The sequence below is a fragment of the Cervus canadensis genome, chromosome 16 (genome assembly GCF_019320065.1).
Source record: "Cervus canadensis isolate Bull #8, Minnesota chromosome 16, ASM1932006v1, whole genome shotgun sequence".
NCBI lineage: Eukaryota > Metazoa > Chordata > Mammalia > Artiodactyla > Cervidae > Cervus > Cervus canadensis.
In genome coordinates this window covers 38,964,768-38,977,432 of record NC_057401.1, presented here as the reverse complement: position 1 = coordinate 38,977,432, position 12,665 = coordinate 38,964,768, and the positions used below count along the sequence as shown (strand labels likewise).

Genomic DNA, 12,665 nt, shown 5'->3' with positions numbered 1-12,665 from the left:
TACAGAGGGGTCAGGTTCCAGCGAGAATTGTCTGGACGGCAGCTGTGGTGACAGTTGGTGGGTTTCATTTCTCCTTGCTGGTTTTAGTAGATGCCACAGCTTACTCTAACCCAGAGTGGCATCTGCTTTAACTTTGAACAGATTGTAGGACAGGAACAAATCAAATAACCCTTCAGGGTTGTCTTGCTCGACCTCTGACAGCTTTAGCTGAGGAGCTGAAGTCAAATGGGATCAGTCAGGGGTCATATTAGGACAGAATCAGATTTCCCAGAAGTTATGTCCCATGCCCTGAGAACTGGCATATGTGGATACAACCTTGGTAGGCCACATCCCGTTCCTAACTCTTCCTCTCTGCATGGTGTGGTCATTTGCTCCTGGTCTTCCAAGGGAGGTTGTTAAGGGAAGGGCAGGTGCCCACGATGGCTGGAACTCAGTTTTGCATAGAGGTCATGGACTAAATTTTCCTGTGGGCCAATCTGAGGCTTCCATTCTAGAGCTGGGTCTACACAGGCAATATTAAATGAGTCCCAGAATAATCAACTGTATAGTTCAGTCCAAACTTAGAATCTCATCTGTCCAATGTAAAGATAACTGAAGCCAAGTTAAGTGTTGACCTTGAATTGTTTGGGGAGCTTGTTCTATTTGCTAAACAACGATCAACCTGAGGGTAAACCCCCAAAGAACTATAAAAAAAAATCCCTAACCATTCTAAAATTAAAAACAATTAAAATTTTAATAGTTGCTGTAAGTGACCACTGAGTTGTCAAGGGAAAAATACTCTGGATGTTATTTGACAAATTTGGATTTTATAACCGTGAAACTTATGACCGACTCTCAAGACTTTCAATAAATGGCCTGGGAAGAAGCTGAATTTCCTCGCTGTGGGAGAGGTCAGGGTGACAAGGTAAATAGGACTGTGGCTCAAACCCCGAGCTCCACTGCAGGCCAATAGAAAGGAGGGTAGAAAGTCTAATTACTTATGTACAGGAAAATTCTTCTGTGAGCCTGACACTCTCACCTTAGGTATAATAGTCTCAGGTGAAGTCTCACTTGCTAATTGGCCACCCTGAGGGTTCACACCCCATTTCTTGGCAGAACTGTAATAGCTTAAAGTGTAATGAGGTCTTGGATTACTAGGGCCACCTTGTCTTATAAAATACTCTGCAAAACACTTAGCAGAACACACCATCATAAACACCTCCAAACACAACGGCAGATGTTCTGGACAGCTAGTATGTTTGGAGATACATCTGTATCTATTTTTCAGTGACATTTATTACTTAAAAGTTGTGTAGACTGTCAAGGATAAGCTAGCTTGAGACACGTGTATCCTCTGTAAGCAGTCTCTATTAAGAAGACAAAAAAAAAAAAAATTAGGATGAATAGTAGCTCCATTCTGTTTCCGGCAAAGTAGACCAAAGTCTGGAAAAATCAGAGGGCCTTCAAACCACAACCCAGAGGAGAGCAAACCCAAATACTTGCTCTCTCCAAACCACACTAGAGGATGGAACTTTCCCTTGGGACTCCTTTCCCCAGACGTTCATTTTATTTCCGGTGAGAACCAAATCAATAGAGACCCCAATTAAGAACTATACTGAACTCTGCCACAGTTTAAAATGAAAGAAAACAAATACTTAGGATGTGGCTGACACATATATTCTCTTACTTAGTTAAGGAAAATGACAATAGACATTTTTAATATCAGCTAATGATTTACATGTTTGCTCTCATTGATTAGCTGCTATAAGCCACCATTGCTAGCCCAAGCAAACCTAACACTTCATGTGGCACTCCCGGCCCTCCACGCTCTGGCCTCCTTGCTCCAGGTTTGCACCTCACTGTTCCCTTCCATCCACATGGGCCACCTCCCTCCAAACCTCCCTGTCCCCTTGATTCCTTTCAGCTTTTGTGCCTTTGTAAATACTCACAAGGCTGCCTTTCTACCTAGAACACTCCCATACCCTGCTGGCTGCTTGTCCAAATCAGAGGCTTCACCAACATACCTACTAAAGGCCTGCTCTTCTACTGGATCCTCTGCGAGTCTCCAGCTAGATGTTCCTGCCCGTCCCTTGAGTGGTGTGGATACCATCCTAGGTCCTCTCCCAGATTCCAGGCATAGTGATAGTAATAACAAAAGAAGAAAACAACCGACTTCTCTGAAACCCACAAGTACTTTACCTGTGTTAGCTCCCTTAATCTTTTCAGCAGCCTCTTGGCAGAGAGGTACTATCCTGCTTTCTTTACAGTTCTGGAGACTGGGGCTCAGAGGTCTAAATCCTTGCCCAAGGTCACAGAGCTAGGAAATGTGAAAGCTGGGATTCAGATGCAGGTGGTCAGATTCCCGTGCCAACAAGATAAATTCCTAGTCCAGGCTGCTTTTCTCTTGAGCAGACATTGTATCCGGTTCATCTTTGCCTCTGCTGCAGTATTGAATTCAGCCCCTAGTAATTGCTGGATAAACAGTGAATGATTTACTGTATCTATAGGAGATGATGAGTGTTAACTAAACTCATTTCACAATATTTATGTCAAATCTTTATGCTGGACTCTTGAAACTTACACAGTGAGATATGTCGATTACATCTCAATTAAACTGGAAAACAAAGATACAGCCCCTCAAAGAATGAATGCATGAACACAAGTGGGATAAACTAGCTCTTCTTTGGTTCTTGGCTTCCATGACCTGTGAAGCAGGCCCTCTGCTCTCCTGTGCATTCGAGGAGTGCACACGGAAGCACATTCACTGAATCCTGGCCCTGAAACAGGTTTTCCTTTATAATGTTTGTCCAGTGATAACATGAACCCATGACAAGTCTAGGAATGTGCTACAACTCCTCTTCTTACTCTTCACTAAAAAAAATTAATACAAAACTATGGGATAAGCATACTGCTTTCAGGATTAGCCTTAGCCTTTTTTTTTTTCTTTAACATATTCCCCAAAAAAGGTCATTTGTTTCTTTTTCTTTTCATTTTTAAATGGAGAAATGTTAAGAATTTAGGAATGCAGACACAGATGAAATTACAATGTCTTTCCAAATGCCAACAAAAATGCTCCGAGTCTGATGAGATTCCCTGTGGCATGAGTTTGTTGAAAAAATCCTGTCAATTCATTTTCTTGTTTTTGTTGGCGGACAGAGGTATTTTAAATAACCAACTGGAGCTCCTTGCATCTCATCTTCTAGGTATTGCTGGGCAGGTGTCCATAGATGCCAACGGAGACCGGTATGGGGATTTCTCCGTAATTGCCATGACGGACACAGAAGCGGGCACCCAGGAGGTAAGCAGATGGGACCTCCACCCCAGCCTCCTCTGCTTGTTGAGATTCCAAGGAATGTATTTGTCCTGGTGTCCAAACAGCTGCCCCCAAAGCAGCCTCCAAATAAAAATGAGCTGAACACCAGGAGTTTCCAAGTGAGGGGACTTCCTTCTGGCTGAGCGTATCAGGGAAGGCTTCAGGAAGTGGTTCCTTGTTTATCCTAAGTGGGGACATCCTTCCTATCAAGTGGCCGAGAATCACACTTCAGTCCTAAGATGCAGAACAGCATCACTGGATGAGAGACTAAAAGTGAATTTGTATATTTCCTCCCTTAAAATTTGAAAAAAAAAATTTTTTTTTTGGCAAGAGGTGGTTACAAACTGGACCATGCATTAGTATTTAAAAGGATGATGGAGTTTCAGGATAGCATCACTAGAAGAAAAGGACATAGAGATGAGTCTTTGACACTTACTGGGGTACGAGCTCTCTGCCTCAGCTTCCTCGGCCGTAACAAGGAGATCGTCACATGTCCCTTGCTGACCTCACATGTGGTCATGAACACCAGGTGAAATGGAACTTGGAGAAGTATTATATAAATTTTGTATGATAAATATATAAATAAAGAGGATGTGAATACACCGTGTTTGAGGTCAGATGATGCAGTTCCTTCTTTAATTCTCTGATGGCTCTCACCCAGGGTTGATGACTGCTGTCATACTTCATGTGACCTGGCATGAAGGACTTGGCTGTTCTTCTCTTTGTCCACACGGCCCTGGCCTCTGTGGGAGGGGCCAGGCCACCAGGATCTGTATTGGTTACCTTTGCTATAAGATTTTTTACCCTCGATGGTCGAGTCTCATGTATATTCATTCCAGTCTCTCCTCTATAGAAGGTGGCTAGTAATAGTCTATAATAGAGAGGGTCATGGTGAGGACTCAAGCATGAATATGTGTAAAGTACTTGGTATGTGCTCAGTACATATCAGTGATTGTTGGAGTTTGGTGATTATCTAGAATTCTTTTCATTCCAACATGAGAGCCTGTGGGGCCTCTTTCAGGAGAGAGAAGGCAGGGGGTGTCACCGTCCCCCAGAGGCAGGGTGCCGCTGTCGAGACAGTAGGGAAGTGGATCCTGTGAACCTGGGTGCGAAGGTAGCGCTAGATCAGGGATCGGGAGCTGATGAAACAGTTGTTTAAACCAGAAGCTGAGGGTAACCCTTGAACTGAGCCATAAAAGAATACTGATTTTTCAGGGATCACAGGAACTAACTGAAAAGAGTTCAGCTTGGAGGTGGGGTGCAAATAGGATGTATTCAACAGAGAGGAGAAGGTAACTCTCAAAGTCAAGATGGAGAAGAGCCTTCTAACCAGAGGAAGGTGAAGTGGAAGGTTCCTAAAGAGGCTCTCTGAGGCTTGAATTCTGTGTCAAGCTCACTGAGCAGCGTGAGGCCTGCTTAGCCTGGGAATAAGATGGGTCGTGACCTCCTTCTTCCTGGAACGAACTGGGTCTTGACAGATGGCTGACCTGCAGGCGGGAGGGGCAGCACTCTCCCCGGAGCAAGGGGAAAGCCATACCTTCCGAGGTTACTGCTTTCTGTATAACCACCTTCCCCTCCATGGGGAGCCCATGCTTCCTAAATTATGCTCACTTTACAAGCACTGTTGGCACCTTGATTTACAAAGATTTCAGAAACACATTATTGTAGTCAGCCTGGAGGGTCTGGGGGCCTACTCTGGGCCTCCTTTGCAAACAGAGAACTTCACCTTTCAGTTTGTGCATTTTTTTTTTCTTTCATATAGGTTATTGGTGATTACTTTGGAAAAGAAGGTCGTTTTGAAATGCGGCCAAATGTCAAATATCCTTGGGGACCTTTAAAACTGAGAATAGATGAAACCAGAATGGTGGAACACACGAACAGCTCTCCTTGCAAAGCATGTAAGTTTAGAGACTTAATTCACTCTGTGTTTCATCTGCAGTATCCGTAATAACACAGGGGTCATTTAGGAGCTCCTGTTCTGAAAGAGCAGATTGCTGTCTCTGATGTGGAAAAACCCACGGCAATAGTTCACAAACCAGCATCCACCTTCATCAGAGGCTTCCAGGTTCTTCTTCTCTTCTATCCTTTTCCAATATGGTAGATGGCATCTTCCTATTTTTACATCTCTTACTATAATCTCTTGGTATTTGAGGTTTTAAACTTTTAGGGAAAATTAAAATATCAAATACTAAATGACACTCACTATTCATCTATTGTTTCAAAGTTTGTGTTTATTCTCTTACCCACCCAGAACCAAATAATGTTCCTTCAGTTCAGTTCAGTCGCTCAGTCGTGTCCGACTCTTTGCGACCCCATGAATTGCAGCACGCCAGACCTCCCTGTCCGTCACAAACTCCCAGAGTTTACTCAAACTCATGCCCATTGAGTCGGTGATACCATCCAGCCATCTCATCCTCTGTTGTTCCCTTCTCCTGCCCCCAATCCCTCCCAGCATCAGGGTCTTTTCCAACGAGTCAACTCCGCATGAGGTGGACAAAGTATTGGAGTTTCAGCTTCAGCATCAGTCCTTCCAATGAATGCCCAGGACTGATCTCCTTCAGGATGGACTGGTTGGATCTCCTTGCAGTCCAAGGGACTCTCAAGAGTCTTCTCCAACACCATAGTTCAAAAGCATCAATTTTTCGGTGCTCAGCTTTCTTCACAGTCCAACTCTCACATCCATACGTGACCAATGTTCCTTAGACACCTAAAAATTTACAAATTAGCAAGTAAGTATAAAATATGTTATTTATGAGCAGCCTTGTCATAAATGTAGAGGCAAGTGGAGGTTCTTATAAGAAGCTTACAAACAGGAATGTGGTTGGAAATCATTGCTCTAGAAAGATCCTTTGATAATCAAAGTGGGAGAGAGAATTAAGTGAGTATCAACCTTTTAAGGAAGTGGTTCACTTTAATATCTGGGGGCTCGGACAGTAAAGAATCTGCCTGTGATGATGGAGACCTGGGTTTGGTCCCTGGGTCGGGAAGTTCCCCTGGAGGAGGGCATGGTAACCCACTCTAGTATTCATGCCTGTTGAATCCTCATGGACAGAGGAGCCTGGCAGACTACAGTCCATGGGGTCACAAAGAGTTGGACATGACTGAGCGACTTTCACTCACTCACTCATTCAGTCACTCACTCATTCTCACTCACTCACGCACTCACTCATTCACTCATGTGTGCTCCTTATGTTTTGGGAACAGTCTTCAAACTGCGATGTATCTATGTATATGCAATAAGTGGAAAGGCATAAATATATTAAAAACACAGTCTCTGGAGTTATTGGGCCTGGATTTGAAATCCCATCATGTTCACTCACTGTGACCTCAGGATCATTTCTTCATTTCTTTAAACCTCAGTTTTCTCATAAGTAAAATGAAAGAAATGTACCCAACTCTCAGGAATGCTTTGAGGATTAAATACAAGAATGTGTTAAAGACTGTGTCCTAAACTCCTTCTACACAAGCTAGCTATTTATCATTTTTATGTAATATCTGGGACACTACAGAACTTGATTGTTTCAAATTGTTACATTTTCACAAAGCTATATAAGACATTTTGACATGAAACTCTGGTTTTAGTGAGAGAACATCTAAAAACAGAACATTAACCCAATAGATTTTTCACCAAATCTCCCAGCACTCGGAAGTGTCACCATCCATCTGTGAAAATGAGAAGAGCCGGCTCAGTCCCACGGTCCAGGTGGTTGTCCTCTCTGGCTGGAAACTCAAAAGTATGTGTGTAGATCTGAAAACTTCAGTTTCCAGTTGTCCTCAAATCCTTCTTGAACCTGCTCTGTTCCCATTGTGCTCACTGTTTTTGTAACAATTTGTTCATCTAGTATTTTCTTAAGTGCTTTTAAGTTTTGCACTTGGTAAAAAAAGAAACCCAAACAAAATCACCACCACCACCACCACCACGACCACTGCCATCACCACCATCTCCACCATCACCACCACCATCACTACCACCACCACCGCGACCAAGACCACCACCACCACCATGACCACCATTGCTTCCATGACCACCATTGCTACCATGACCATGATCACCACCACCACCATGACCACCATTGCCACCACCACCACCACCACCATGACCACAACTATCACCACCACCACCACCATGACCACAACTATCACCACTGCCACCACCATGACCACCACCACCACCATGACCAAGACCACCACCACCACCATAACCACCATTGCTTCCATGACCACCATTGCTACCATGACCATGACCACCACCACCATGACCACCATTGCCACCACCACCACCATGACCACCACCACGACCACCATGACCACCACCACCACCACCATGACCACAACTACCACCACTGCCACCACCATGACCACCACCACCACCACCATGACCACCACCACCACCACGACCACCACTACCATGACCACCATTGCTACCATGACTGTGACCAACACCACCGCGCCATCACTGTCACCACTGCCACCACCATGACCGCCACCACCACCACGACCACGACCACCATGACCACAACTACCACCACTGCCACCACCATGACCACCACCAACACCATGACCACGACCACCACCACCATGACCGCCATTGCTACCATGACCGTGACCACCACCACCACCACCACGACCATAACCACCACCACTGTGACCATGACCACCACCACCACCACCAATACGACCACCACCACCACCACAACAATGAACAGGATTGCCTAGAAAAAATTTCTTAAAAAAAAAAGGAAAATTGGAAAATTTGCTTCAAGTGGTAAACCACGAAATATCTTCTAATGAGTGAAAATTTTCAACAAATGAAAAGTCAGAGTGAGGCATTTCTAGCTGTTTTTCAAAATGAACTCAGATTATCTATGTTTCTTTTTCAAGCAGGTGGCCTAGAAGAATCAGCAGTGACAGGAATTGTGGTGGGGGCCTTACTAGGAGCTGGTTTGCTAATGGCCTTCTACTTCTTCAGGTTAGGACTGCTTTATAAAGTTTTAAAATTTACTCTCCTTAATTGCCTTTGTCATTTGCCTTTGCATGATCCTCCTTGTGACTTGTCCATATCTTGCTCTTACCCAAAAAGCAAGGTAGTAAAAAGAGCTAAACCTTCCGTTGGTGTGACTCTGGTTTGGTGGTCAGGGGGTTAGCATACCAGGCAGTGGGTCATGGTTTCTACTGTATCCCACTGTGGGCCACAGAGCTATTGCAGTCTTTTGCTCACAAATATTCTGACCTGAATTCCTCCCACCCACCACATGCATAAGTGGAGACAGAATCTGGACAAAGGGGAAATCAACTTCCCCAGTCTCAGGCTTCCTCCAATTCAGAAATAGGTGGTGAGTTCACCTTTTGGAGAGAGGGAAGTGACTCTGAGCAGTCCACACTCTCAGGAGGTCTGTGCTCAGTCTTTGAGAGCCCATATGCTTCGTGACCACTGTGGTTAAGCCCTGAGTCTTATAAACTTGTAATATTTATGTGTGTTCAAGATACTGATAGTTTCACCTCTTGAGGGCTGTCCATTCCTTTGTAATCTTTGGGGGTCGAGTTTGCGGCTTATTAAGTCATTGGACCGTGATTTTTTCATTTCTGCATGGCAATGTAACTCTGGGTATGTATGACTCTTTGTGGGAACAATTGCATTCCTGTATACTTCATCTGATCTTTATCTATGGCATATCTTGGGAGCTGGGGGGAGTAATGTGGCAGAACAGACAGGACTTAACCCGCGAGGCACCCAGGGAAGAACGGAAAGGCTTGTTCTGTGGTATTGGGGAAGCAGGCCAATTTTCCTCCTTGAATAAGGGCAGTACGCCTTGGGGCATCCCACTTTAATCTCTGACCAGGGCTTCATATTCTGTCACTTCTCATTTATCAACCCAAACCCAGACGTCCCTTGAGGGCATTCTTTGTAAGAGAAACCATAGTATTTTGTAGCCAAGTGAGGTTTTATTACTACATTCACTTTCCCTCTACCCAGGAAGAAATACAGAATAACCATTGAGAGGCGAAACCAGCAAGAAGAAAGCAACGTTGGAAAACATCGGGAGTTACGGGAAGATTCCATCAGATCCCACTTTTCGGTGGCTTAAAAGGAAGCCTGTTCTTTTGGCTTGAGATTCTTTAAGGAGATAGATGGGATGAAAGACATCAATGGAACAGAAGGGGCGCTCTTGAAAAACTCATTCTTTTAAGCAGTTAGTCATTTTGTTATAAAATTTCTTTAGAAGCTCAGGAACTATTATTAATCACCATATGCCTGCTGGCCTCTCATCTCATGACAAACAAATACAAGAATATAGCATCACTGCTAAATGTTGATACTGTTTCAAGGGCATATGATTAGATTTATGTTCTGAAAGTCTGAGGTCTCCATATCTTGATGGCATTTGGGGGCATTTATACAAGGTTATAAAATGTGTTTTACTTAAGTGAGATGTTTTATAGCTAGAATAAAATAATTTTTACATGTAGAATATTATTGAAAAGAATTTAACACCAAGAAGAAGAAAATGTAATGAAAAACCTCAAGGTTGGAAATGCATCATTCCTCTCTCTAGGGCTAGTGGAGGGATCGGAGGTCAAGGACTGCTCTATCTGATGTATGCATTCAGGTCCTGACTTTATCTTGAAAAATAATTTCCCCCACCTCTTTCAGTGTCTTGTAAGAGCTACTCTGAAAAGTTGTAACTATGAATGAGATAAGAGGATTCATGCAGAAAAAGCAAATCTAAAATATTTCATTTTTTAAAAATATAAAAAAGCCCTATTTCATGCTAACATTTTATTTTTCAAGTATTTTAATCTTATATTTTGCTATTAGAAAATGTGTCTATTTTTTCATTTTGAAGATTAAATTTCACTTATATTTTAAAAACATGGGTAATGTGTACAGCAAACCAATAATGATGAAAGATGCCTCTCTTTTTTTCTCCCTGTTTCCCTCTTCCCTGTGGCCATAGCCCAATACGAATTGCTGCTTTAACTACAGAGATCTAGAAATGTATTCAGATTGTAGACTCTACAGGAAAACATCAATTTACGTGTTTTAAATGCAAGCTATTTTAGGGATAGTCTCCTTCCAGTTCTGGCCAAATGACGAGTATCAGGATCAAGGATGAAATTTATTAGAATTAAGTCAGGTTTTATAAAGGGAGGCAACCTTTTTTTTCTCAAGAAGAACTTTATAGAGAGTTAGAACTTGGCAGTAAACATAGAAATGATAATTTAATAAGTGACATTTAACCAAAATTGACAATTATGATTTTTGTTAAAAGAGGGAATCTAAACAGCTACTATGTTCCCTTTTAGCAAACTCCACAGAACTTTGCAGTCATCCACTAATAACTTGTGTCACAGGGGTTGGGTGTGGATATCAGGAATTGGGCAAGGTTGAATAATTATTTACCAAATCTCAACTTTGCACGTAGTACTCTGTGTATAGGTTTGAGCTTAGGTTGCCACTTTTATGTATAATTTGTGGAGAAAACAGACAGTGAGGGAAGAATGGGAAGTTGCCAGATCAGTGTACTATCTTATAATGATGTCATGAAGGTCTTTCCTCAATAATGTTTTGAGCATCTGGAAAATAGTGTTAAAGATTATCTTAATGTTACCATCTAACAGGAGGAAAATAGGACAGTTTAAGAAAATAAGGGGATATAGAAATTGGAGCCATTCCTAGGTAGTGATGGAAGTTGTGGTTTACTCTGGTAATGGAGGTGGAGGTAGGGCATGTGAGAGCTGCGTGTCCTGGAAGTTGGCCTGAGCTTGCTTCCCTCGGGGCGTCCGTCTCTTCTATTTCAGCTAGTCACAGTGAATGGATTATTTCCGTATAAGGCACATTTCCCCTATATTGTTTAAAAATGGAATTCATGCAGCTGGAGAACATGATAAAAGGATGTACTCTGATCAACTGAAAGAGCTATGTTGTAGCTCTCCATGCTGAGTGCAGTGGAAAAAGTGCTGAAATCAAAACAGGAGGGAAAAAGAAGGCAAGAGAGGCCAGCTCCAGAAATTCTAACATAGGAAGAGAGCTTGGGAAGTGAAATCCAGGAAAGCAAAGTGTGTAACATCTCAGGACTGCTCAGCATGAGAACAGAATGGAAGGGTTGCATCTGTCTTATTTTTGTGAATTGAGAGTTTATTTCTCTCTATTTTTATTTTTCAGTGGTATTTTCCATATATTTTAGAAGTACTCATTTTCTATTATCTTGTATTTGTAAAAAAACATTTAAATCTTAGCCTATGTACTTATTACAGGGAAAAAAATGCTCTACCTGGTTGCAGCCTTTGGGTGGAAACATTTCTAACCTTTCTAGAATTTTTATAGGGGGTGATTAACTCTAATTTTTTTCATTTTTTAAATTATGAAAGCATGATAACATATTTATAGGTGACTTGGAAAATACAGAACAAAGTTACATGTAGTTCCACTATATGTTACAATTATTTTTTAAGTAGATAAATTAAGATTTTTAGTTGGAGTTTCAATATAAATTCTCAAAAATTAATAGAATGAATATACAGAGAAGTAGGCGGATATAGTAGACCTGAAAAGCACTATAAACCAATTCTACATAATTAGGATTTATACAATTTTCACACAACAGTAGGATGCAAATTCTATTCAAGTTCCCATAGACTATATACTAGGAGACATTGGAACACAGCCAGGGACATGAGACCAGGTGCAAAAATTTGATGGTCTAGAGATATTGAAATCATGCAGAATATGTTCTCTTTTACTGTGGAATTATATTAGGGATCAATATAAAAAAATATTTGAATATAACAACTCTAGTATTTTTAAAGCAGATATCTTTTATTTCTATTTCAGATAGAAGAATAGTAGTAAACTTAATATTATGATTCCCACATAAAATCTTAAAAGTTTTAAAGGATAATTTAGTCTTTTAAAAATGGTAGAGCCAATCATGAGATTTATGATATGTGGATGCCATTATCTTCCAATCTTAAAGCAATTCTTGAGGTTGATTGCTTATTTACACATCTGTCATCTATCCTTTCTTCCGTGAAATTGTCATATAAGTTATAAAACCCTATTAAGTTTTGAAGAGTTGGAAAACCTTTGCTAAAGGTGTAGGTGTTTGCTCAAGGTTACCCTGGTTTAAGACTTCTGGAGATTTATAACTCAGGATTTAATTTTCTAACTGCTAACATCTTTGACAACTAGTCATTCATACTTTGCCAGTAGCCACATATCATATAGTAAGATAAACAAGACTTTAGTTGTTGAATCATTTTATAAATTATTACCCTGAAATCCAGGGTGTTCAGATTCCAAAAGGGGATACTTTATCAGTATTTTCTCATCTGGTCTAACATAAGTTGACATAGATACAGGTAAAAATGAGTA

At 41.6% G+C, this 12,665-nt stretch overlaps 1 protein-coding gene across 2 annotated transcripts in view; it reads left to right on the top strand.

The window, feature by feature from the left end:
• Window positions 1-11,525, top strand: part of NPR3 (natriuretic peptide receptor 3) — a 72,157-nt gene extending 60,632 nt beyond the window's left edge. Inside the window, exons 5-8 of one of the 2 annotated variants that reach the window (XM_043488404.1) lie at window positions 3,183-3,277; window positions 5,055-5,190; window positions 8,174-8,261; window positions 9,267-11,525. In XM_043488404.1, coding sequence (XP_043344339.1) covers window positions 3,183-3,277; window positions 5,055-5,190; window positions 8,174-8,261; window positions 9,267-9,378 — 431 coding nt within the window. In that variant the 3' untranslated portion in view covers window positions 9,379-11,525. The remainder of the gene's footprint in view (window positions 1-3,182; window positions 3,278-5,054; window positions 5,191-8,173; window positions 8,262-9,266) is intronic. The other variant, XM_043488405.1, reaches the window with a different exon arrangement.
• Window positions 11,526-12,665: the final 1,140 nt, after the last annotated feature.